Raw genomic sequence first — 27,789 nt, forward strand, 5'->3', positions numbered from 1 at the left:
CGAAGCATTTACGGTACAGTAAAACTGTTGCTTAAAGAAGCTTCGGTTTATATTACGGTAATTGTGAGCAAACTCGGCGCTTATTGTTCACAGTCTAAGTACAAGAGTCTTTTGGTCTCGGAGCAGACCACCGTAGACGAGTTGATCCAGATGTTGCTAAGCTGCTACAGCTCCAAGGAACCGGTGGAGCAATTCTCTCTCTACGAGGTCTGCGAAGGTGAAGAGTACCAAAGAAAATTACACCCCGACGATTCCCCACTTAAGGTCACACAACGGTGGACCAGCGCGGATAGGCATCTTCGCATTAGACGCAATCCAGACTACAACCAGCACAGGCGAAAGGTATGGCAGTATTAATTTAGTAATTATTGAAATATTTTTTTTAACATTTAGATATGTAATATCTAAATATTAAATATGTTTAAAATATGCGTACAATATATATTTATCTAAATATTAATTGTATAAAAATATTTTAGCTAAAATAACACATCAATATCCTTCACATTACGTTTTATTAAAAAACATATTCCTGAAAAGAAAAAAAAATGTGTACTTTACTATGCGTTTGTGATTAAACTTATTATAATTGTGTCTACAGAAATTAATACTAACGCCTCGCTAAATGAATCAACTCTTCAAATAAAAAAAAAAAAAAGTACGATACACTACGCGTACTCCCACAAGGAAATTAGTAATCGCAAGATCCGACCCGTGTAATTGCGCTGTCGTCAGAATTATTCATAAGAGCTTAATAGAAAGTCAAACGTGATTGCACAATCGGATGTCGTTTCAGAGCATGTGGGCGTCAGACTCCAGCATCACCGTCGCGATGTCGAGGCTGAATCTCCACGACGGTCTTCCTATTCACTACGGCTCGAGGATCGAGAATAACAATCACCTGAGCCTACACCACCTCGCTGGGAAAGCCGGCATCGTCGTGAGCAGCAACAACAATAACAATATCCATCGGGACCAGCATCACTCGTCGTCGCTGGGCTCCATCAGCAGCCAAACGTCGCGAATAGTCGTATCCCGCAAAGCGGATCTTCCGCAAGTGCAGCTGCCGCGAACGCAGCAATTCCCGCAAAGCGTCCCGTCGACGCCGCTCACGTCGAAACATGTGACCGCCTCTTCTTACGCCGACTACGAAAATTATCTCTTCATATGAAGCGCGAAACTACATATGAAACGCGCGGTCGAAGCCGATCCTTCGATCGCAACTTCTTGCGTATCGATCGCGAAAATTCAACCCGCGAAAACGGTTAAAGTTACCAGTGACTTGTCGGAGATGCGACAAAGTACACACCGCAAATTCGATAGCATTTGTCGTCGCGTGTAACAGACGTGAAATAATACTGGGACACTATGCGAGCAAACGTATCATCAATTTATTATTAAAAGAAAAAAGAAGCTTGCCTACTTTCCGTCACTACTGACTAGATTCAAACTTTCGTTGTTTTTACTTCTTTTGATTAAATTTATTAAGTTGATAATTTTTAAGAGTTATATTCGTTTGTATAATGAATAATAGAGATTTTCTAAGTAAAATTTAAATGAATTAAATTGCAAGATTAAACGTTCGTTTGCTGTTTGTATTTCAGCTCTTTATAAGGCTGATGACACGGAACAAAGAGAATCTACGATATTAGTTAGAGAGGGAAATTGTACCAAAGTTAGTCGTATAAAATTTCAAATATGTAGAATACATATATATTATATATATAAATAATATGTCCTATATTCGTAAAAATGTGAAAAATTCACCAAGTCCGACATAATATTCCGATAACTTTCATAAAAACTCCTTTCCACACGCAAGAAATTATTAACAAACGCAGAAATCTTATTTATTTATGTAATATAAAACAAAAAATGTAAAAGGCATTTAGTTTAAGTTGAAAGAAACGGCTTTAAATTATTCACTTATCCAAAATTTCGTGCAAGAGACAAGATACCGGATCACGTAAGCGCTGCGGGCAAGAAATATTTAAGTAATAGACTTGTCGCATCGATTATAATTACTGGAAATAGTAATAATCACTTTAAGTAATGTACGTATACACTTATCGTTCCTCTTACGATCGCTATGATTACGGAAATGTAATTCACCGCACCGTCAGCCAAGCTGACGTCGACGATTGTAATTGCAAAACGTATTTCGCCGTCGCAATGATAGACGACCATATCGTATCGAATCGACCGCTCGAGAAGTTTTGAAAGTCACGTCGCGACAATAGTTCTTGGACGATTTTTGGTATCCACGCCGAACTAGCGAAAAGGAAGCTGTATTTTTTTCACGAAAGCGAGTTCAAGATTTAATTACCAAAGAGTTTCTCTATATATGATACGTATATATTAAAGTATAGATCGGCACACGCGTGTGCCGATACGCGGCAAGCGAGTGTGCATTAACTCTGCGAGAATGTATGTCGTCAGTAGCGATGTCGTGCATCGACGGGATTACGATTTCACATCATACTTTATATGTGTCGAATTAATGTACCTACGTGGATTGTAAATATCTTTTTGTATTTTTCGTTTATATTTTGTATAGGAAAGAATATCGAATAATGAATCCATGTGTCGTAATCCTCTGCCTCCGCTTGTAATTTATCCGTGATGAAATCATTTTGTTAAGTTAAACATTTTTTAATAATATATATATATATATATATATATATATATTTTTTTTTTTTTTTTTTTTTTTTAGCACTAGAGGTAGTTCCAGTTCGGAAGAGAATGTACAATGCGTTTCGTGTCATGTGATGATAAAAATTTTTATTTACAAATGCGACAAATGTGGGAGTTCGGGTGCCAGTGATATGCGGGAGAGCCGTTCGCCATGGCGACATTATAAAATGTACTTCACGCACTCCCCGCTCTCGTATTCGATTATTCGTCTCTCCGAGACATCACTGGCGAAGGAGAGAATCGCTGAGATGTAACAATCATAATCTTTACATTAAATACGATTAAAATCTAGCTATTTTAAGGGCTATGCGGAATTACAATAATAGAAATATTTTTGGTATCTCAAGGTTCATCCAGTTCCAGGATTCTTTTGGGGAAACAGGAAAAAAGGGGTTCGGTAAGTAGGTGGGGTGTGTCGGGGGAGGGGGGGGAGGAGGTGGGCTGGGAATATACTCCTTCCTTTTGTTTTAATTTCAAAGGATAACATCACAGCATTGACATATCAACATCGAAACGATCAGAGCAGCTCGTCCCCTCGAAAGTCGTCGAAATGTCCGACGAACTCACGTCCGCCCGCGAAACTTTAACAACTCGGCGCACCAAAGAAAGATCATTTTCATTTTCCATCCGAGGACTTTCGCGGGGCGCGTTGCAACCGGCCGTAGCGCTTTTTTTTTTCTTTTTTTTTCATTTACTATAGAACAATTTACAATATCTCGTTTACTTAGACATCTCAATTCCGTCTCCGAACAACTGCACGAATTATACGCAAGCTGTATTCTCTCATTTGCTCGTTCGCTCGCTCATGCACGCATATTCTCTCGTTCCAGGTCCACTTTGTATCCATCTTGCGGTCATTACAATTAGATGTACAATCGAGTAATATTAGTGTGATTGACACAATCCAACGCAGCAGCTTACAAATATTATCTCTCTCTCTCTTTCTCATTCTTTCTTCATTATCGGTGCAACAACAGTGAAATAAAGTACTTCTCTCTCAAGAAAAACGGATGGATCGCGGGTGGATCACGTGAAGCATTCTGCCACGTGCTGAAATACCTGCGTGCTCATCAGTGTGCGGCACTGATCGCGCATACGTGTGACAATAATATAGATAATATACAGAGAAAATCTTTGATCCGACGAACCAGCCACGAAAGGGAATTATCGAGGACGCTCGCGCGTGCACGAAGTTTATCATTCCTTTGACTCGATTCCTACACACGCGACAGAATTGCATCTAATCCTCGTACGAGCGCCGCTCGGCCCGAGTTGGCAAAAACACCTCTCGCGTGGAAAAGCTTTCGGGAAGCTCTCCAACAATTCGCATTAGTATCTTCGAGGGAAAACGTGATCGCTGACGCCACCGATATTCATTTAAAGACCGTTCTCGTCTCAAATCGCTACTAATTAACGACGTAGAGTCATAAAAAAGCTATAAAAGTTACACCTTTAGGTAGAAGACGTTACAAATGAACGATATATAACGTAGAATACTTTTTTTATAATACGTCAGTTAGATTACTTGGAGTTATCGTTGGCTCAATAAAACTTTTATTACAATTCGTATGCGCTACGAGAGGTAAAGACACGTCAATTCGGGCCGAACGCTCGACGCCGTAGCAGTCTTACACCGCATTTCCTCTTTTCGCTATATAGATATACTTTCGAAACCACGTTATACCGTCAACAATATTACGCCGTAAGCCTCGATACGAAGACCGGCATTTCGCAGTATTTTAAGCATACCGAGGGGATTTGCATTGGCCGAATGTGTGTCTCCCTTGCTTCAGTCGCGAGGGCACCTAGGACCTGTGCTCAATCCTCGTTTGGACCTTCCAACCATATGGGGTTACACTCAGTGAACACGTCAATGGGAGACGAACGAGAGAAATCGTCGCCGACGACTCGTGGCCCCCCCCCCTCCCCCCGCGTTACAAAGTGATCGATAAAAGCCCGCAATGTTAAGCGCATCGATTACAAGCCGCCCTTAAAACACACTTTAAAGTCTCTCAGCCGCGCGTAACAGATCCTCTTTTTCCCTCCCGCCGTCAGACCGCGGTTCTGACTGGAATAATTTCGAAGGCGCGCGTTGCAAATTGATTAAATAATTAATTAAGTACCGGGAAGGGCATCTTCGTCGCTACATAAGGAAATCTACTCGTCGTCCCGAAGAAGTCTCTCGCTCGTTCCCGCGATCCATCGCTACGACAGCCGAGGATGACTGTCGCCGACGACATCGCCACGATGAATCCGTTAAAATTTTACATCCCTGCGTACGTTGCGTAAAGTCTTATTAGATCCGCGAGTAGCTTCGAGATAAATAATTTCAATACAATAGCGTTCGAAGCTAAAGGTGATCTCTCAACCCCATCGTCTTGCAAATCCGCGTGCACACGGTGCGGCAAAATATCTTTTTTTAAGTCGTACAAGCGATCGTCGTCCAACTGCAGTCGACGCAGCCGTGCAGCGCGATCAATCTTTAAACTCTCATCGTTCAACAAATAAATATCCGGAGCGACAAAACTGCGACGCGCCGATCGCGCGGGAGCGATTAGGAGCGCCCGTCGATGGCGCGTCGCCGTTAATTAACTAATCAAGCGGGGTAATTATAACTACATGCACACGGTGCGAGCCAACGAACCAAATCCCACGCAATTATCAGGTCAGTTCGCGCCCAACACGCGTACGATTTATACAACGGGTACAACGTCGACGATTTTGCCATTCCTACCCTTCGTTTCTTTCGCCTAACGCCGGTAGAGTTTTTAGTCTTCAGAAATATTCGTATGTTCCCAATTCGACTTTCAGTGTTTCGCCACGCTTATGATCATCCTCGGTTAATCGAAACTTCTTATCTAACGTAACACCTAGACGACGGGGCTCTTTATACGTAAATTAACTCTGTACAAAAGTCATAAGATCGGGTCGCTGAATCTCGGAAACAAAATTGGTTTTTATAGTAACAAAATTATATTCTCTCTCTCTTTCTTTCTTTCTCTCTCTCTCTCTCTCTCTCTTTCTTTCTTTCTCTCTCTCTTTGGATAATTTGTGCGCACAATGCTTTCATGACGTGAATTAATTCTAAGACGTTTCCGTTCGCTTTAACGTACCGAAATAATAAGTATTCGGAATTTACTTAAATTCTACGAGGGTAATTTTGGAAACAATAGCTTGAAAATCTTACTAACGTCGGCCTAGAAAGATTACTTCAAAGTTCGACGACGCAATTTTTCCGACGAGATTTTGAGTCAATCATGTAGTTATACGCGGGAACTACGAGCACTGATCTAAGCACTTGTGATCAAAGGATGCAAGTATTTTTAGGATCGCTTCCATTAAGCTACACGCTGGGATTTCCGGCGCTACTCGAGCGCTACATAGACGAAATATCATTAAAAATGCGAAAAGTAATGACTGAAGCCGCTAAGTCTTAAATTCAAATCAAGTATATCTTTCGTCGCAGATGCACTTCCTCTAGAGGAACGTTTCCGTATATGTAGATGCGTATGTGTACATATATATATGAGTCAATACATTCGTGATGTGAATTTTCATCGCTGCTTATATCCTGAGGAGTTACAAAATATTATAAAAATTTCCATCTCGATAATTAAAAAATATCTATAAGATATTACATCTTGCACGACTATAACTATAGTTCACGGTTTTTTTTTTGGTTTTTTCTTTTCTTTATCTCGGACCTGTAGCCCACAAATAAGCAGAAACAATCAATCAATCAAGCAATATTTTCGATTTATAGAAAGCCGCTTTAGGATTTTACCGCGACAGGTACATAAATGTGAATCGAAATATCAAGTATTTATTGGAGAAGCATCGTAGCGATTGCCGAAGTATAGTTTCGAATTTTTAGCAGTAAACGAAGTACTTAATAATTTAGTATTTTATTGATAAAATGTCGTACGTTCGAAACAAATGCATACCTCTAAAAATTACTATTAATCATATCCACGCTTCTAATATGATTAATAATCTATCATGCGGATTTCTTTATATCGAGAATACTTGTGTATATTCGCATTTCCTCGGGATAATCTCATTCAACGTGGAAAATGAACTTGTATGGAAGCAAATAACAGCGTGACATGTTTTCTTTTTTATAAAGATTCACAGCGATTGACAAAATGTTCCTTAATATGTACAAATCTGGATTGCGAAAGGACTTCAGTGGCTAGTCATCTCGAAATGTTACACTCGGGCATGCCCTCGAAGTGCATCGTGAAAGCTTCACGTCGAGAAGACTCAGCGATAGTTTTGCATTTCGATCGTGAAAGAATTAATAATTTTCCGCCGCATTTAACTTTCTTATTCGAACGCGCGTGACGTTAGATATTTATATCTATAATTCTTTTTACAAAACTTCTCCCTAAGATAAAATTTACATTCTCAACACTGATAAGCGACATTGGCGCGATAATTCGCGTCCGGCACCAAATCTCATGCGAAGCCCCGAGATGCTTCAGAGAAACGGGTATCCATATAAGTACATACTTATCTAAGATTTAAATATTAAAAAAAAAAGACAAACGAACATAGCGCACAATTGTAGTTTATCCAAATTAATTAAGTTTCATAAGACCTTTTCTCTAATAAACGTATTTTTAATTAGTACCAATCGTCGGGCAGAATAATGTTACGAAACATCTCGATAAATAAAATTTTTTGACGCCAATAATCCACAGCATAATGCTTGAATAACTCGGTTACATTCTAAAGCTCTGTCACTTATCGTTATCTGACAAAAATAAGTCCTTATTAAATTTCTTTAATAAATGTAAAAAAAAAAGAAAAAAATGATTACTCTTTTTAGATATTTTAATTGAAAAACGCTGAAAGTACTAATTAATACCAATTAAAGATACGCCATGTACTATTTTTAAATCACAGAAGTCAGTTTCAAACGTACACTTTTTGCCGATTGCACTTATTTGCCTAATTTTCGAATTGCAAACAACCGAAGGGGCAAAGTAATCTACGGATACACTTGTACGTTTAAATCATAAATTGAATACCTTATGATTTTCATTACTGTATCAATCGCAAAAACCGTGCCACGTGTACATATTTATACGCTTTAAATCGTGGCGACTAGAATAAAACAAGCTCGCGTAAGTGATGCCTCAACGTTAGGTAATTGATTATTGTTATTGCATACTTTGGAAAAGTTTCTCCTCGCGCGGAAAAGGTACGGCCTGCTACTCGGCCTGTTTACTCGGCTCTCAAGAGAATATATCAAAATCAATCCAAGATTACCCGTGCTTAGTTTACGCTAATTTATACAGCAACATATACAATGTAGGACACCGCTAATCAAAAAGTGCGGCATTTCATTTTTTTTTCTTTTTTTTCTTTTTTTTTCCCCCACGCAGCGCACTGCGTACAATATATAGGAAAAGTTTTCTGATTAATTACCCTAAATAATGACATATGCCGATGGTCGTGATCTATTTCGAGCTATCTTTGGCTGCGAGAACGCCTGAAGATGTCCATACGTTTTATTTGAGTCAAGTGTTACTTTTACTTCATTGGAAATATAGGATTATCGTATCGTTCTAAACGAGAAATGTTTCACGTGCGTGTCTGTAAAATGGATCGACACGAGAAGATCTTTTTCTATTTTTTTTTGTTTTTTTTTTCTTTTTTTTTTCTGTTTCTCTCTCTCCTTATTACAGTCGGTCAGATCGCTCCGCGCATCGAAATCGACGAGATATCCGCGATGAGCAATGTTACGTACTAATTTCCCGTGACAATAAGTATCTTTCATTAGTTTTAATAATTATATTTATAGCAAAACAAATTAGAAATTTAATTTACCAGTATTTTTCAGCTTAAATGCCGATTCACGCAGCATCAACGCTGCGTGAATAAAAATTTAAATGGCACTCATTAAAGGCTTCTTACAATATTTACATAAACGACGTTGCGAAATGTGAATAAAAATGAGTAATTATTATTCGTATAAGAGAATAATTTACGAGTCTTTGAAGTTCGACCCCATTCAATTAAGTGTCTAAAGCAAACGTTTTGCGAATTAATACACGGTGCACACCGGTAAAGAGCGAGAAGATGATATAAATTAACTGATTAAAATTATATTAAAATACGTCAAAGTATGATCTTCAGTCTGTAATTATCCAATTAGAAAAGCCAAGTAGTTTTTATTCACATCTCTCTGTGTAACATCTTATTAATAAATCTTCCTTCGCTTGGATTAAAATTTGTCGAGTAATAGATGAAACTGTCGCCTTGCGTGTATATAATTATATACCCGAAATGTTTCTTTCAGTGTGCAACGTACGTATATATATATATATCACATATACTCTCGCACAAGTTCAACAAAACGTATAAACGCGTCGTGGAGCGACGCGCTAGGTCGTTGTCGCGTTCGACCAGAATCGAAAAAACTTTCATGGGATTTAGCATACATCATTTCAGTTTCTTTCGTCGTACTTGCAAATCAATGATTTTTCTAGAACATCTCGTGTCTACGTTTAGCTCGTCTAATTTAATTACGCGACCGACGACAAGTATCACTACATCGGTCGTTAAATTCGCCACGGCGACGCTGGCTTTTTTTTTATATATTTTTTTAAATTACTTTTTAGTTTCTACGATCAAATTCGAGATTGCCGAGCTGCGTCCATTGCGAAATCGCTTTTCGGCGATCGTGGAATCGCAGCTGCGCCGGCAATTACAATCAACGACGAAATCAAAACGACTACCTACGATCAGCTGCGAGATTTTTTATTAAAGCTCTTTTCATATCTCGATTACCAATTAATTCAGCTACTAATAAAATTATTTGTCCAACCGATCGGTAACTCTCTCTACGTTAATTTCCTTTCAGCTGCAATCATAATGGTCGTTACTTCTTATAATTAACTTCTGTAAGAGAAATCAAGTCTCCGCTTTACAGACGTATCAGTTTATTCCTGATAAGAAATCCGCGATGCCACGTCGATCGCCGTTCGCTGATTCGACATAAAGACATAGTTTTAGGGCCCGGGAGGAGTCGGTGCAGGGATTTAAGGCCCCAGGGCTCTTTTTTTCACTCTGTTTCGAGTGCACTTTCTATCTTGGTCTCCTCGTGCCACGCGATTGTCTCGCGCGTCTACTAGTGTCGTTGAGCTGATTCCGCGAATGGAGAACTTGTCCAACACACAATTGCGACGTATTTGCGGACAAAAGTCCCGGAAGATTATTTCGAATCGGCTAGAATTCCTGTTCAAATGATCGTTTGGCCAAAACGATCGTTTAACTACGCTCGAACCCTTGATTAACCGCGTTCGCGATAATCCGCTAATTGAAAAGTCACGTGTAAACGTTAAAAAGAATCCATTTACGTCCGCAATAATTTCAGTTTGCCAAGCAATTCGTGTTCGCAAATAGAAATTTATCAGAGATACAGACATACGTGTACATCGTGCGTAAATAAATACGAAAAATTTTCGATTAACGGAATAATTGATTGGAATTCACTTTCGAATTATTTGACAAAAGATCAAACGATAGATAGATTACACATAGATTGCGAAAATAAGGTCGAAGCGATTCAAACAATTATACGAATCGTTTTATACTTGAACTGCGAGATTTTTGAAAAAGGTTCGAGAGTAAGTTCTGTAATTCTTGACATGAAAAATGCACAATGCTGATCTGATTGAATGCATGAACGACTTTAAGTAGCGTATTTAACGAGGAGTACCGAAATGCGGTCAGGTGTATGTGTCTGTGTGTGTAGTTTCGTTTACGGGATTACCTCACAATGTTAATTGTCTTCTCATATAAAACAGCGTAAAAGATGTCGTGTAACGTGCATCTCGAAACGATGCGTGCAATTGTTTTTGTCCAGCAGTTATTACGGTGAGCATTTGATACGTTTGGCATATAATACGCTTAATCGTTACACTGAACGGGGGGTTCGACATGTTTCCTCTATATATATATAATATATTTATATAATATAGCAGAGCTCTTATGCATATGTCATCAGATAAGTCATCTCGATGATATTTGTGCGTGAGAGTAGTTCGGTAATTGGTTGATCGATGAGTAATTGCGGACGACACCGCTCAAAGTGATACGCGCTCGTGATATCAATTGGAACGTTAATTGGCGAAGATGCGGATATGTTTCTATATATAGACAATGTGCGGAGTTGTGAAGCTTAGAGCGTGGTAAATTTATCCGGCAATAATCCGAGAGAACGGCGCTTCCTTTTCCTTTTAATGGCAAAGCGATTCGGAGTTAGCGAAATGAAGAAGGTGTTTGAACGTTGCTGATGATCGGTAGTATGGCAGAAGTTAAAAGAGAAGTAAAAGAGATTTCAACGCTCCACCTGTCTCTGTTAATTCTCGACGAAATATAATTGCGTACGGTTAAGTTTATCGCGACTGCTATTGAAGCAATCGATGGAATATATATAAAAAAAAAAAAGGAATAACGGCGTATAATACAGTGACGCATTGTTACAAATACAAGAGCTTTCGGAAGATAAAGAGAACGCATGTTTAAATCGCACCGCAAGCTTCTCCAGCGGTTACGGCCGAAACGAAATCATTTTCTAATCGAACAGCAACGAAATCCCGCGTTGGAATTTACGCTCTTTCGTACAGGCAGCGCGAGTAAAGGTATACAAGTGTTAAAACATTATTTCGGGATTAACGTGCACGCTGCTGGTGACGTATCGGTAGCGTATCGAAATTACTCGGTGGAGTAGGTACACGGGGATGAATCCGTCGACGGTATCGTCGAGGTGCGTCCGGATAGAATCGATATAATGATAGCGTCTAACGATATTCTCTCTTTTTCTTTCGCTTTAAATTCTTCGGTGGCGTGTGCAGTCAGCCGATCTGGACTTCTGGATTCTTCTTGCCTTTCTTAGCAGTAGCGCGACAGGAAACAGCCCCACTAACAGAGCGCAGCGATCTTATCGCGAGGTAGCGTTGCGCACTTCCTAGCGTATCGGTAGCATTACCGGGAGGCGAGCCCGCTAAAGGGCGGTGGTGCGCAGGTGGGGACATCGCTGAAGCGACAGGCCCCGGGGCCCCAGCTCCTAAATAGCATTAAGAGCACGCGAGTCCTGCTGCTGTCGACGTCTCGAGGCACTACCGTAATCGACGCCGTGTTCCTCCTCGTCGTAGTCGTGGTTCACGCGATCGCTCCGGTCGCGATCCATCCGCTCCAGCCGCGACCTCCTCGTTCCTTCATCTCTGGCACCTGCATCGGAAAAGAGAAAAGAATTAGAACTCGTAGACTAACATTCACACGTCTTGCTCAAGCGAGTTTCCGACTTTTAAATACACCTTTAATAAGAACGACTGAGAAATTAAATATTCTTTTCTTTCTTTTTTTCTTTTTTTTTCCTTTAATTTTGCAAGTTTCTTTTTACTCTTACTTTTAACTTTCTTTTAATAAAATCTTTTTTGTATTGAGAATTGTCGGTTGCGGGTGGTATTACGACAAGTCCAAATTCCACTGCAATAAAAACTATCTATGTATACAACCACACAAACTCTACCCTATGAAAAAAAAAGTGAACGTCACTTTGGTCCTGGGATGATTATTGTTGTGAGTAGGGAGGATAAATTGAATCACTCCAGCCACGTAAACTCAACATTTCATGCTGCTTAATTCATGCAAGCTCTAAGGAAAAAAAAAACACAAAAAAAACGACTAAGTAAAAAAAGAAAGTACGGCGCAAAGACTCCGACGTTCGAACTACTAGAAATCGAGAAGTAGAAGAATACACTCGCTGTAGTCGGTGCACATTGATGCAATCTCGAACACAAACTGTTGCGAGACGATATAAATCGCGCGTGATTCACAAATGTAGATAAAGAAACCCTTCGTAACTTCTGTCCTCTCGACTTACGCTGCTACGTCGTTAATCTCTCTCGCTAACGTTAGGTAATCTCTATTCTATAATCCTATTCTATGTGAGAGGGGTTGGTGAAGGGCTTGCGAAACATATCAAATAAAACAAATGTAGGCTAGACTTCTAATCGTAACGTATAACGAAAGAAATATTAATAAAAACGAGAAAATCTATCGCGCGAATACACTATGTACAATCGCATGAAGTTTACTTGATAAATCTCTCGCCAGTTAGTCCCTAATACAGTTAATTTAATATTGAATATTATATTAGTTATGTAAAAAGCTTCGATACGTTAAATCATGATGGAAACGTGAAATGAAAAAGAAATAAAATTTTTATGTAAAAAGTAATTAAAAAATTTTAAATTAGATGCGGCATTAAAAAGAGATAGAAAGTTACAGCTTATAAAACTTCATTAATTGCTGGTAATACATTTCCTTTTTTTTTTTCCTATAAAAATAATGTAGAGTAATTGTAAAAAGGTATTAAATAATGGAACTAGACAGAAACATATCGTGATCAGAAGTTTAGCCTGAATCTTTTGTTGAAATGGGAGCAAAAAATGAAATGAATAATAGTAGCGTAATTGTAGTTACTTCACCGCATATGAAAAGAGTCAAGTAATAGAAAAAAGTAAGTCGTTTTTCTCTGCACGAGAGAAATATAAATCGGGTCGGTTCCGTGTTTCCGGGCCCATGCACCAAACCCATCTGTACTTACTACGCGCTCTTAGAAAGGTATCCCTATTACACAGTCTAATTTTTCTTTCTTTTTTTTTTCTCTCAATCCACACCCGGAATTAAATATTCACGGAGCGTAGATCACGGGGTATACAATTTGGCCGGTTAATGCCGCATAAAATCGCATCCGCGATGAAGCAGGAAGTAGAAACGGCCGCAACAATGACAGGCATGTCCCGCGCCCGGGTCTTCGACTGTTTCGTCTTGGTCTCTTGGTCAACGCGACAAAGTCGCTAGTTGTAGTGTTTTCGGATGACACCCGTGGCAGCCACCGCCTCTACTTTTACACGTGAACAAAGAGAACATCGGAGTCAGAGCTCGTTGCTGATGAGAACAAAGCCGATAATCAATGCGCGCCTTTGCGGCACGCTCGTGGATAAATAAAATTTCTTTTTTTTTTTTTTTTTTGGTCACGTTAAAGAAGAGTAATAATATAAAAAGTTGATGATGATAGATGATATAATTAAAGACCGATCTAAACTGCGAGTACTTAGTATTTGAACAAGCCAGCAAATCCCATTGTATCTAACGTAAAGAAATATTAACGATTTATTATAATTTTGTTCTCCTTCTTCTCAAATGTTTTAATTAAAATTAATTTTAACAAAGAGAAGTTTACACTTGCGCGGGCGTGATCGATAATAATTAACGCAGTGTGTATAGAGTAAGCTGCAATTAAATAAAACAAGCGTGTTTGATAATTAAGTACATCGAGTATGAGAAAGGAAAGTTTGTTGACTGTACGAAAAGAATGAGAGAGTAGAAAAGCGATTACACAAATAAAAACGAAACTTAAAATTTCATCCGCACGGAAGAGATAAACGCGCCTCGGTCTTACTACACTGGGTACAAGTTCATATCGACCCGTACGTTTGATCCGTACATTGCTGAAAAAAAAATATAACGTCAGGATAAGGTGATATTGATTTGATGATAAACGATTATGCGATAAATGTAGAGAAATCTTTAGCCAACATTGCCTTTTTGATGAATAAATGGAGTAGAAGTTAGAAGACTACTAAATCGTATCCAATTAAAAAGTACATAAGAGATCTTTAAAGATCATCAACTGGTGCGTAATAGTAAATTGTAAATAAAATATATGGCATCAAAATGTACATAAAAAAATTGCACAATATAATAATTATTGATAAAAAGAATGTGCATTTATAATAAAGTATTAACATTGTATGAAACAGCTACGTTATAAAAATGTCAAAGTTATATTAATTAATATAAAAATATTAAATAGTTTTTTTTAATGCAGTAAAAATAAAAAATTCTACCTTCATATATTAATTCTTAAATAAATACTTTAACAATATAATGTATATAAAAATCTTACTGTATTCAGATTGTTTCAACTACGTGTTTCTACCAGCCGTAGAAGAGTTCTATTTCTTAAAATGATTTCATGCGACGTCAACGTGCAATTAACAAACTACGCCAATAAAGATAAAAATAAGGAATACGATGATGCAAAAAATGTGTTCAAGGAAAGTGCTGGATTACCTCTTCGATGATAGTAAGACTCATGAGAGACACCTGAGAGGACAAGAAGAGAGTATCGACGTTAGTGGCAAAACTAGGTTCTGTTAGATTTTTTTTTTCAGGGAGAAGGCTAAAAAGCGCGAGCGAGGAACAAGATGTTGATGTCTCGGGGTATAATATATGAATGAATTATGCCGTAAATTAAAATATTCAAATAGTAACAACGTCCCTTAAAAATTATTTCTTAAAACATTCGAGGTATACAGTTCCCTCGAAGCCAGTATCTCGATCTGTAGTTAGCTTTGAGCGTTTGCTAAATCTGTTTGCGGACAAGTTCGATTTCTGGTCGTGACAGCGCCAAAGACGTCAATCGACGTATTACGCGTCGCTTTACATCGTAGCGCAATAACGCCGCTGCCAAAAGCAATAGATTGCTGTAAATCATCGTCGGATTTATTCCGCTCTCCGCGTCTCTCGCAATGATTTTGGACGCTTTCCATAAAACCATTACCGAATGGTCAAAATACTGGCTCCCGGTCACTGATATTTCCACCGTGCTATTTAAGATCTTTCGTTTATCCTGAATTTCCTGATTATTTGCGCGAGACAAAAGCGTCCTTGCTCGATTTGGAATTCTCCGTACTCGATTACAATCGAGTAAAACGTTTTACTTTTCGCGGCACAGATTTGTTCGCGAGTTAATTTTGCCCCGGTCGCTTTCTGCTCGAAGCTCTACATTCAGACGGAAATAGGTCTGCAAATTCGGAAATCTCTAAATATCAACGAGTGTGATTAATAGTCCTCGATTTATCGAAGTCGTGGTACCTGATGGCACGCGTTGCGGATACGTGTCCGCCGGTGCATCCGGCGCAGGCACGGCGCGCGGCACCGTAGAAAAGTCCGGTGGATGCGTCGCCCTCCAATATGCTTCTAGGTACTCAGCCATGTGGTCGCAAGCCTCTTCTAGCTGATTTTCGTCTAATATAACGTCGAACATCTCCGGTGGACACTGTGCCAGCTTTTCCGCAGCCACCATTTGTACGTTGAGATGACGTATTTGCGACTTTCCCCGGGTCTTGATTAACCTTTGCAAAACCTTCGGCGAAGAGATTTTTAAATAAACGACAGTGGGCGCCAAGCTGGTCTTCATAAGCTGCGACGGGTGGTTCACAGTGTCGCAGTCCAACACGACCAACTAAAAATGCATATCAAACGTGTCCGCTTAATTTATTCGAGGTAATGAAATAAATAATTAATTTATAATATGTTAGAAACTTTAATATTCTTTCTTTTTTTTTTTTTTTTTTACAAACCTGAAGAGTTCTGGCGAGTTCAAAAATCCTCTCGATCTCTTGCTGAACTTCCGTTAAACAACTGTTTTTGCTTGTCGTTCGCTCCATAATCGCTCTCTTAGTTGGATTGTTTAACAAAGATCTCTTCGCTAACGATATATCTGCCATTACCCTTGTGATGATAATTCTGTAAAAATCATTTTAAATAAAAATACAACACATAAGATTTACATTATAAAATTTTCAATATTTAAATATCTATTACAATACGCGTGGCATGTTACGATATAAATCAGACAAATTCAGCTGCGTGGAACACGCACGTAAAAAGAATTAATGTACGTTGCTCTTCATTAAGAAAAAAAAAAAAAATCAGCTTATTCGAGACTAATAGTTGCTCATATTTCCTCATTAGTAACAGAAATAGGTCAGCCTGCGTGGGAGCAAGGCGGTGTCTAAGCAATTCCCAGCTCACCTTCCTTCGAAGCGATGTTTGAGGAAATCGAAGAGCGCTTTCTGCATCATGTCCGTTACCTGGTAGCCTTTGAGTGATGGCCCGACCAGCACCACCGGCCTCATAGAAGGTACCACGTCGTAGGGCGTCGTCGTCTCCTGAAAGTTCAAACGGGCGGTTAGTCGGACTAATCGAGGAGAAGGTGCTCGCCGGTATCGGCCCCAGGTTAGTCTCACTTACGTAGGACTGCGTGAGCACGGTATGCAATATTGAAACATTGAAATCTGTTAATGGCCACGTCGACTTGACACATGCGACCTCCTGCACGGCCAAAGTCCTTCCCTAAACGTGCGAAGGCCCACGGGACATCCTCTTCGAGCACCGAAGGTACTTTGGCCAAGCAGCACGTTAGTAACTACGGTATCTAAGGTATTAAACGGCTTCCTACGGACTAATCGTTTCGGCTACGTTCTACCTCGTAGCAGAATGATTCTTGCCGCGACACGCGGCCCCGGGTAGAGAAATATAATCGCTGGCCAAACAACTGGACGCGTCACGGTGACGAAAACAATCAATAGTGTGTTAAAATAATTAAAGAACTCACCAGTCGCTTCCTATTATCACATGCAACGCTACACCGTTTGCTAGTTACAGTCCATCCGTAAATAAATATCGCGAAGGCTTTACGCTTAAAAAAGAGCGTTTTATTTAACGTCTGTCGACTACGAATACTCGACAATGTTTAAAATATTTACGTGATTCCATTTATATCCGTGCGAGGAAGAGAACCATATTAATCTAAGGAGTTTAAACTTTTTTTTTTAAATCGACTGGTAAATTTTAGCATCTTAAACGATGTCCATTTTCTTTACTCACCAATAGAATCCTTAACGCAAAACTTTTCTTGCAAATTGGTAAAATTCTATGCCTCTCATTCAGTCCGAAAGTTTTCAATAATATATAACTTTTATTTTTACCTTTTTTTTTTCTTTTTTTTTTTTGCGTTGAGTAACATTTTTCAAAAAATTACTTCGACATGGACAAAGTCTAAAGTCGCAAAGCCGTACGTTAGACAGCAACACATTTAATAGAATTGTCTGTACGTCAAACTAGCGTGAGAAAAATGCATCATGCTATTGAACACAGCTATTATCGGAATTGTAAGGAGGAGTATTAAATAAACCGTGAGCAATAATCAATATCGGAGCAAACAATTCCAGAGTTGTCAGACGCTTTTTTTTTTTTTTATCGCTCCCAGCTGTGACATCTATTATTATGTACGACACCATTGAGCTTCACGCCAGTTCAGTGAGAGTGAGGCGCCTATATCAGTTCAGGTGTAAAAGCTCGAAAAGTGATAAGCTGTGCGTGACGTGTTAGATATTCGCGATAATGCGGCTCGCTGAGCGTTTACCGTCTTCTTGAAGAAGTTCTTCCGCTTCTCCTTCGCGGGCGGGGTCGTCAGGGTCGCCTTGCCAGGTCGCACGTTCCCGACGCTGTCGCTGTCGTCACCTGTCGAAAGAATAGGCCCGGGATTACTTCAAATCTTGCCTGTGCGTAGAGCAACCAAGTCCCTCTTTCTCTCAAAGAAGCTATCAAGCATTCTGATGTGATGCAGCCTAGATATAATACGCTAATTAATGCTTGTGTCTCTGCTCATAGCAGCAGCTATCAAAGATCAGCGGCTAGCTACAGCAGTACTAATCGCATGTATGCGGATGAGTTGCACAAATACGGTGACTTACTCGGTGAATTTTAGCGATGAAATGAGATCTAACAGGCCGTGTGAAGCGAGAGCGCAAATGTAGTGAGCAATTTTCTTTTTCGCGACAGAGCAAAGATGGAGAAGCTCGTAAATTTTTGTGTAAAGCGCAAGGGAATGGAGAAGAGAATTTCGGATGCCTCGGATTTAACGGTAAACCGACGGAAGAACGTCAAAACTCCGCTCTAGTCTATTTACACAAACGTCTCGCGATATCAAACGTTGTTACTTGCGTTACGCGTTACTTTGCGCATGCAGCTTCATTCGCTTGCGAGCTACACAAAAGTTGCTACCGGCGTGTAATCTTCGGGGCGATACAAGCATACGAAGCTGGTGTATGTCTCAAATAATGGGATACTTAGGATCTCAAGCGAGTGTTATTCGTCACTTTTTTATTTTTTGTTTCGACCGGCCCGTGGCAATCAATCCGCCCTGCCTGTTTCTCTCGTCGAGGATCAAGCTGAGAGAGTTCCCGATCAGGTACCGAGCTGGGTACAACACCGTGAATTTCGTAGGGACGGGGGAAAGAAAGAAGGACGTGCTAGGATACCTGGCGTAGGTGGTGTGGAACCACGTGAGGGCATACCACTCTCGCCAAGGTTCCCTGAAGACCCTCCTCGCGTCGAATAGAGGCCCTTCGTACCACGCGCGGCGCTCGCCTGTAACCTTAAGGCTTCCAGCTTCACTGGCGACGGGATGAAGCCCACGTCGCAGTTCTCTTTCACGAGCCTGCCGATCCACCAATTGTTGTCGTACTTCTCCTGAAAGAGGACAGAGATTTTGTTAACAAAATCAAGCCCGGGAGATGTACGATAAAAACTTGTGAAAGTACGCGCTTCTACCTTAATGTGAAGAAAGTCACGGACGTCAAAGCTGACGGCCGAGCCGTGGACAGGTGAGTCATCGTCGACGGATCCGTCATAGCTCACGTTAGTCCGCACCGCGAACGCTACCGGCTTCGACTGAAATTCAGATTTAAAAAATGAACGAAACGGGAATGTATATTCAGTCTCTAATAATTCTTGCGTTGCTCAGACCGTCGTTAAGAATTTTTCTTTTTTTGTTAATCAAGCGTTACAATAAAATAACGTTTACAGGCATTTAAAATAACAAGCTGTAACATGGAGCTTAAATTATTTTAATTAATTAATTTTAAACATTTGCCTGATTTAAAAAAGAAAGAAAAAATTAAGAAAAAAAAAAAACCTTTCGTAGAACTCGACCGCAATTTTTGTCGCAGGGAATAAATTGGACTCGTGATCATCAACCTCGACGACAAACGTGTCGTCTGGTACCATCGTGCGCTTAGTTACGTATCATCGTTCCCTTGCCCGTGTTATCGACTTTTCTATCGGGTCACGGTGCAGCTCCTATATCGCGACGTGTATGTACATAAACACGTATAACTATATCGCGTGTATGAAATAGAAAATAAAAGCCAGCCGCGCGCACGCCGCCGACAAGTTTCACAGCCGATCGACACATTGTCAGCTTGTGCGTGGACGCATTTTGCGAGTGACAACATCTCGTCGCTTCAATAAAGAATAAAAGAGTATTGCGAGGCTTTTCATTTTTATCGCGATGAGAGGTCTATCCTTCGAAGGTCGTCCCTCGCCAATCAATATCCATTCACCGTTAAGCCGAAGAAGACCGAAGCCGATCAGATCTTCGCATTTGACGTTCGTGCTATTTTATAATTTCGCGTTTACTATTTGATCCCGCAATCCGCCGTCATATAATCCACTTACCGGCGAGGATTTCCGCAGGACGAATCCCCCTATTTGAATATTAACAAACCTAAAGCGTACGAAGCGATGTCAGAGGCAAGGAAACAAAAATTCAGAAAGAAATACATTTATAATATACTTCGCAATTAAAGTTATATAATTTAAATTAAAATAAAAAAAAAGAAAGAAAAAAATTTGTTCTCCGAAGGAGTTCTATGAACAGCGAATTCCGCTCGAGCGCTGCTCGTTAAAAGTTCACAAACAAGGTGCATTTCTAATATAATAAAGTAATCTGCGGGACGTGTCACTTTGAAAAATATCCCGCCCGTCTTTCCTCGTAAAACACTTTTCGGTACGCGAACCCCGGCATTATTGCCGCATTTAAGCACTACCGCGGCGTTAAAGTAGCATCGGCGCGGCTCGTACTTTTCCATAGATTTATATTTATGATCCGGACGACGAGAAGTTCCGTAAAATGTCTGACTGGCACCTCGCCCGAGTCTCTTTTTCCTCCGTTTTCCGTATTTAAATTACGGACGCGTTCAACCGTGTCGTCTCTCATACAAATTCATGATGTTTATAATGCACCGAGGAAATATGACTGCGATAATGAGACACCCACTCGATCGATGAACGGCGATCCAGTGCGCGCGAAAAAAAAAAAAGAAAAAAAAGGGAAATAATAAGAATGGAGCCGCGGGAGTGGAACAAACTAGAGCACACGAAGGATCAATGACTTACTCTGGCTTTTTCGAGCTGATTGAGGGCCTGCCTCTCTTTCTCGCGCCGCAAGCTCTCCTTCTCCTCGTCCAGCGAAAGATCCGAGCTCGGCTGCGAGTAGTTCGAGTCCGCCGAGCCCTGAAAAATCAGACAAGTCGCGCGTTAAATCACTGGGCTTTCGCAAACCGCGGAGTTCTGGAAAATGTAAACCACCTCTCTTTTACACTAGACGTCAATAAAATTTGTTTTATTCAAGATAAAGAAGGAAACCTTTTATAATAATTGTCTCTTGACGTTGCGGTAATTTTTGGCCTTAACCGTGGACTTTTTTTTTCTTTTTTCTTTGTTTTTTTTTAATCTCTTTTAACTTTCGATACAAAATCTCAAAAGTTTTTCGTTTAAACTTGGATAATTTCAAATTGTTTTAAGGAAAGAGTATTCCAAGATTAATTTGTTTTGGAGCACAATTACCCATCGAGCTTTTAAGCCTTTTAATATTTCGGAGAAGTCTCTTCCCCCGAAAATAGCATGCTTAATAACATTTATTTGCTTTCTACAGCAGAGAGTTAACTGTGACTTTGTCCGCGAGACCGTGAACGATAAAGTGCCCTACGACGCAGTTCATTACGTCTATCACGCCCTACAAGTATCGACGTAGATTACCTTGTAACAAAGGAAATCAGTCTAGCAAGTTAATTAGTTCCTGTTAAAATTAAATGAATCGATCGAGCATGGGAAGGACTTACGCGTGCTCGATATTCGCAGTCATAAGCAAGAAATTGAGCTCGGCACGAACTCCGATTAACATTTTAACGAGTGGAGTTGGTATTAATTTAATATTGGCCTTAATAATTAATTATTTTAATTAATTTAGCGTTACCACGGGGCTACTTGAATTTAAATCCTTAATTTTACTTCGTCTTATTAAACGCATCTTATTGCCAGTCCCTGAAGATTACATAAAACAAACATGTGCCTGTACATTTATAAATATCTTGCGAGCGAGGTACCTTGCCGTTCATACGCACACGCACGTATATTTCTGATTCTTCTTAACAATTGAATAAGTACATCGATAACTGTGACGTCTACTCAGTACTTTATTAAAAAAAAAAAATCGTATTTTTAAATATCACTACTGAAACCCTCGATCAGTTACACCTATGATACCAAAAGCGGCTGCAATTATTCCGCACGAGAAATCGGGAAACGACGCGGTGCTTTTGCAGCCGCTCTTACAATCATAAACTGCAATTGAATAAAACGTCGATTCGATAAGCAATCAAAACAATCACACCGAATTGCGTTCCACACTCCCAATCGTTCGCTCGAAGGAAACTTATTTAAGAGAACAATTATCGACGGCATTACGAATCACGCGGAGTCAAAAGCAGCGTCCAATATCCCTCAATGACAGATGAAAAAGCTACTTCGCAGCCGGTATAAAAATCGCGAACCTGATTAGCGTACGTTTCTCATCTTGGCCGAATCCTAAAAGCGTACGTTGATCAGAATTCAGAAATTTTAACAAGAGCTACAAATAATAGCGCTTCTATTAAACGCAGCTAGTTTTAATAACCAAAAAAAAAAAATAAAATAAAATAAAATAAAATTGACGCAAAGAAAATGCAATTGTAAGGCCTGTTCGCAGAGTCTCGCTGGCAATGGTAAAGGCACTTGAAAGGACGTATCGCGAGGGGAGACAGGTGCAAGATAAGACTGTAGTTCCAAGGCCGGCGGAGCATAACAGCCGACACGACGAAACTTGATTTTAAACTAAAAAAAGAAACAGACCCCCCCGATCGAGCGCGCAGATCGGCGCAAATCGCCGTGCTGCAACGATAACACGGATGATCGCTCTTACTTTCCGCCACGTTGCCTAATACGTGCCTTAAACGGCGCGCTGCGAAATATCCCGTGTGTCTAGGAAGCGGCGCGTCTTTGACGCGATCGAACACCGTTCCTTGCGCCTCCTTGCTCAAAGTATTGGTCACGATAATCGGCTATTTTTATACGGAGACCTTCCCGGGTAGATTGAAATCCCTCGATAGGTTTAAGTTTAATCGCAGTCGTCCCTTTGACGGGGAGAAATAAAAAGATAAGCATTATTATTCGATGAACATATCGCGGCCTTGCGAAAAAGAGTAATAAATGAAAGAGAGAGGGAACGGATGAACCAGAAGCGAAAAGGAACCATTAGGAAGAAATATAAAAAATGAAATAATAAATGTAAAACCTTGATTGTTGATATTTTAATCGTCGTAGGAAATGAAATCTGCGTTTCTGCATCCGCGGTTATTTAATTAATGGAAAAAAAAAAAAAAAGGTAACGGGCGATTTTTAATACTTTTCTTTTTATTGCGCAATAGAGTTACGTGATTATCGCATTTGTTAATTGTACCTGAGTGAATAGCTTGTTGTAGCCGGAATTGTGTTGATTGTACCCGATCATCGCCGGGATTCACCACCATGGATGCCAAGGCTGTTCTTCTGATGGTGTTTAATCCGCCATGCGACGCGACTCGGGGCCGAAATTTATCCGGCTAAGTGCACTAAGCTCTCGCTCAGGCCACGCTACCGCATGGCTATCCACTTTCGTCGAAGGTGCGCTCGATTATATCGCGTTGACATTCGAGTTAACGCCACTACGCCATGTCGGCGCAGTGGCACGGGATCTCGGATATATTCTCTCAGTTGTGTTATATCTCGAGCTTTTTTCGCTTTCGTTTACAAGCCATCCACATAATTGATCTTGATTCTTGAATTTATTTCTAAGAGATCGCCGTCAGCCCATGACGGCAAGCAGTGAGGCCGTTCGCGCTCATGGCGGGAGATTAAGAGCGATCGAACGCGAAATATTCACCTCAAATGCCTTCTGCAAGACAGAACGCAATCCTAATTTGATTCGCACGGAAAGTGTACAGGTAAAAGATATATATCAAAATGATAAACAAGAAATATAAATTCTAAATGACCGTAGGACGAATGCAGGCGATTATCCGAGACGATCGCGTGTCAGAAGAGTAAAAATCCATATGAGTCCTTCGTGTTATAAATTGTAAGCGACGTAAAATAAAAATCTGATTAGCGGAATATCCAAGAAAAAAATTCTTTATCGTAAATTAAATTAAAAAAAGAAAAAGAAAAATTTTATATCTACAAGAAATTTTAATTTTCTGCATTTAAAAATTGTTTTTTTTTTTTTTTAAAGAAACGGCATTTTAAATAGAAGCCAACTTTTTAAACTTAGCTAGGTATTGACTTTTAGATCTATGTATTGCACTTTGACATGCCGAAATGTATTATAAAATATTCTAAAATTAGATAAAAAAAAAGGTGAGACGAAAGCGAGCCATTATTCCTTAAACTACCTGGCCCACGGCTGACCTGGCCAAATTTGTTTGTCACGACAATGTGATAGAACTACAAAGAAGTTAATACCACTCCCTAAAAGTATCCGTCCTACATCGCCGAAAACGTGCACGTGAGCACGAATCGTGTCAATAAATTATTCCGTGGCAAGGTATGAGACGGATGATAAAAATATCTCGTACATCATCGTTGGCGATAGGAAATAATAGATCGTATCACTTATTTCTATTGCCGAATGTTCTAATATGGAAATTTAAATTGGAAATATAAAATTTTCTCATAGAAATATAATTATTAAAGAATTTTACAGATAAATTATATTATTTTCAACGTGATTGACGGTAAGTTTTCCACAGCGGTCTGAAGGGAAAAGGTCACGTTTTTCATTTATTAAATATATCGCGGCTATATAAAAGAGATAATGTTATCATACGGTAAAAAAAAAAAAATAAAAATGAAATTAGGGCAAGCTAGTTATACAGCGACGATTAGAAGAGAATTACATACTTCGCGTCGCACGCAATTCCCCGATCGCTTTATCTATCTGGATAATTAATTAATTCGCAGAAATAACTTAACCTCATTATTAGCTTCGTCAGTCAATCGAAAGTGCAATTCGAGGAAACGCGAAATCGACTCTTGAATTATCAACTTTATTCCTAGATAATCGATACTGTTGACCCTCTTAGAAATCCGTGTCTTTGAATTCATTGTCCGAAATATTGACGCGCGCCCGAAAATAATTAATTAATAAAGTGCAAGTAAGAAATTATAAACGATACTATTACTTAATAAAATTATTCCTCCAAAAATTCACAGAATTAAAAAAGAAAGTTGAATCAACGAGAACAAGAATCTATATTTTACCTAAAAATATATAAAAAAACTTGTAATAATTTTCATCGACATGGAAAATGTAAATTTTTACACGCTGCATGGCCTCATTTACACCCTACACCCCCTTTTTATAAACATAATCTTCGGCTAAACAAACAAAATGCGTGGCAGCCATCGGCAAATTTAATTTCCAACACTTTTCTAAAATCGATTAATGGGTTTTTTTTTCCCCCTCTCCTCCTTTCCTCCTCGATAACATTATGCGAAATATCAAACCGAAATTATCTCGTAGATCAATAAAACATCTAAGCCGTCGCGCTATTATCAGTCCTCGAAAGTAATTCCCACGGGAAGCTGCCACAAAGTGATAGCGATGTTATGCGAGATAAAGTAGATAAAATCCATTTGGCGAATCGAAATTTTTCATCGTGACCCACGCTAAACCGATGATACACCACGGCACCGTGGCGCTTGAAAGCAGGTCAACGACATCGTGCAACCTCGAATGCAGTTACTACATTCCAATTCCGCTGGTCGATCGACAAATCGCTCCCGATCGTCCTTGTCGATTTTCACGCGGGCCGCCCTGCATTCGTCCCGCCGTTCTCACCCCATTGTCCAAGCCGCGTACTCTTTACAAACCTTCGCCCACAAGAAAATCCTATCGGAGCACCAAACAGATCACGTTTTCTCATCTCGACGATCCCTTTCTTTTCCCCGACATAGGGGAGGCTTGTTTCCGAAAGCGTTAAGCTCGTGCACCACGCGTTTCCTTCCGCACGACACTCCGGTTGCACCAGCGGTTCCAAATATCCCGAAAAAGTGTCGAGAAATTTCAAAGGTTCGCGTTAATCGCGTTAAAAAAAAAAAAAAGGGAAAAGGAGGATCACCCCTTAAAGTAAACGCGGGTTACATCACGCCTGCTCGCGGCACGCTGCCCTTTATCCCCCCCGAGCTTTCACTGCTGCGAGCTTTCGCGGTAACAGAGGGACGCGGACTCTGCGAGAGCGCGATAGAGCCGGAGGTGCTGCACGGACTGACTCTACATGATCCCTGCGATCGTGTGTGCCTTCTGGCCGGGTCGCCGTTTCTCCGGCAATGCCATTTTGCGACTCGACCGTGTGCGGGCGCCACTGAGGACGGTCGGACGACACCCCCGTTACTATATCGATCCGAAGGGTACTCCGTTCTCAGCTCTGCTCCGCTCCGCCGCGTCCTCCTCCGCAAACCACCCGGAGTGCGACCCGCACGACAACGCCAGGCCACTGCACCCTAACAGCAACGTGTCCTACCCGGTGTACATACGTACGTACAGCGCCGTTCAAGAACGTCCGATCACCCATCGGGGGTTGAACCGACGTGTTATACAGAATCGTAAGACCCGCTGACTTCGAAAGTGGTGAAGACGTCTTTCGATGGTCTTCCTGTTTTTTTCTTTTTTTTCCCCCCTTTTTTTTCTTTGGTTTATATCTATTGTTTTTTTTTTAATTTTTGGGTAATCGTTTTTATTTCTCATCAGAAAAGGCGTAGGAATAAAATTTCGCTTTAAATCCTTCTTCATTCACGGGATAATCGCTTATAAGTATCCCATATGTTATAAACGAAAATTGCAGATAAAGAAGATTATTATTTTTATCTCGTACATCGATTCGTGGCATCATTCGTATTATATCACGCTGTATCGTCTATTATACAACTGTTTAATCGCGAATCATTCTTTAATTTTCCATTTTCCGATCGATAATAAAAATCGAATAAAGATCTTTGTTTAAAAAAAAATATATATATATACTATATATATATTTATGTGAATGGTAAATTATTATTTTAAATAATTCTCGCTTCTCGTGAACGCTTTAATCTGCTAAGCAATTTTGATAACAGCAGTTTATGTTCTTTAACAACAGTAATAAAAATAAAACGGCACAGAGTACTGAAATAGGAATGCCGAAAGCAGCTCGCAAAAAAATTAAGCCATTTTCCGTGGTTACTTTCATCCGAGTACGAATCTGGGTCATCGATATAGGTCACGCAGGGTGCGTGCGCGTGCCACCCCCTTTTAGTCCGCTGTCCTTCGATTCTGCAGTCTAAATTGCAGTCAACTCCAAAGGTTACTGCGGATAATATTTTACGCTGCTTTTTCTTTTTTTTTTTTTCCCCCCAATTTTCTCCGTCTCTATCGTTTAAAGTAGTCGCTACTACGCCTTACAAAAGTTTCTCTTTTATTTGCACACTTTTAGGTCTATTTACTCTGCGCATTTGTTTCATTAAGAAAATGTAAATCAAAAGATTATTCAGTCAACTTTGCGGAGTGAAAAAAAAAAGAAGAAAATGTATGAGAAATCCCAGACACCCTATAGATACGCGCGGGGTAACGGCTTCGATCTCGAAATCGTAGTTCATAAATAAATGATCAGCGAACTATACGAGAGTGACGGCAGCTCCTTTCATCGCGGTCACGTGGCGCAAAAATAAAATTTCAGAGCATTGTGCTTGCAAGAGAACGCACGTTCGTGATACGAATTGATACTTAACAAATATATATAATACAATCTTGCGAATAACATTTTCCAGTGAAAATATTAAAATTAAATATATATAAGATATGCCTCGACCTGTTTCACGCGTGCGGTCCTCTGTTTCCTTATCACAGAATAAACGAGAATTATCATAGAATATTCCTAGCCGATATTTATATCAGCGGGTCGTAATTAACATTTCAAAAATGTCAATCCCGATGTTCTTCTAATCGAAATTCATCGCGAGACATTTCGTAGCGATTACAAGAACGGGCAA

The 27,789-nt window shown here is 39.9% G+C and overlaps 2 protein-coding genes across 8 annotated transcripts in view; one reads left to right on the top strand and one right to left on the bottom strand.

The window, feature by feature from the left end:
- The window catches only part of Rau (RA domain-containing protein rau), a 39,108-nt gene extending 36,516 nt beyond the window's left edge, over window positions 1-2,592 (top strand). For all 3 annotated transcript variants that reach the window (XM_070660947.1, XM_070660946.1, XM_070660945.1), the window contains 2 exons: window positions 94-342; window positions 797-2,592. In XM_070660947.1, the coding sequence (XP_070517048.1) occupies window positions 94-342; window positions 797-1,171 (624 nt within the window). In that variant the 3' untranslated portion in view covers window positions 1,172-2,592. The remainder of the gene's footprint in view (window positions 1-93; window positions 343-796) is intronic.
- A 162-nt stretch (window positions 2,593-2,754) lies between these two features.
- Window positions 2,755-27,789, bottom strand: part of Ca-beta (Calcium channel protein beta subunit) — a 29,298-nt gene continuing 4,263 nt past the window's right edge. For 3 of the 5 annotated variants that reach the window (XM_070660939.1, XM_070660937.1, XM_070660936.1), the window contains 9 exons: window positions 20,806-20,922; window positions 19,180-19,299; window positions 18,888-19,098; window positions 17,990-18,087; window positions 16,597-16,733; window positions 16,143-16,308; window positions 15,655-16,024; window positions 14,851-14,883; window positions 2,755-11,937 (listed from right to left, as the gene is read on the bottom strand). In XM_070660939.1, coding sequence (XP_070517040.1) covers window positions 11,774-11,937; window positions 14,851-14,883; window positions 15,655-16,024; window positions 16,143-16,308; window positions 16,597-16,733; window positions 17,990-18,087; window positions 18,888-19,098; window positions 19,180-19,299; window positions 20,806-20,922 — 1,416 coding nt within the window. In that variant the 3' untranslated portion in view covers window positions 2,755-11,773. Of the gene's footprint in view, window positions 11,938-14,850; window positions 14,884-15,654; window positions 16,025-16,142; window positions 16,309-16,596; window positions 16,734-17,989; window positions 18,088-18,887; window positions 19,099-19,179; window positions 19,300-20,805; window positions 20,923-23,185; window positions 23,660-25,635; window positions 26,071-27,789 lie in introns of those variants that run through there. The other 2 variants (XM_070660940.1, XM_070660938.1) reach the window with 2 other exon arrangements.

Source organism: Cardiocondyla obscurior, linkage group LG08, assembly GCF_019399895.1.
Source record: "Cardiocondyla obscurior isolate alpha-2009 linkage group LG08, Cobs3.1, whole genome shotgun sequence".
Classification (NCBI taxonomy): Eukaryota; Metazoa; Arthropoda; class Insecta; order Hymenoptera; family Formicidae; genus Cardiocondyla; species Cardiocondyla obscurior.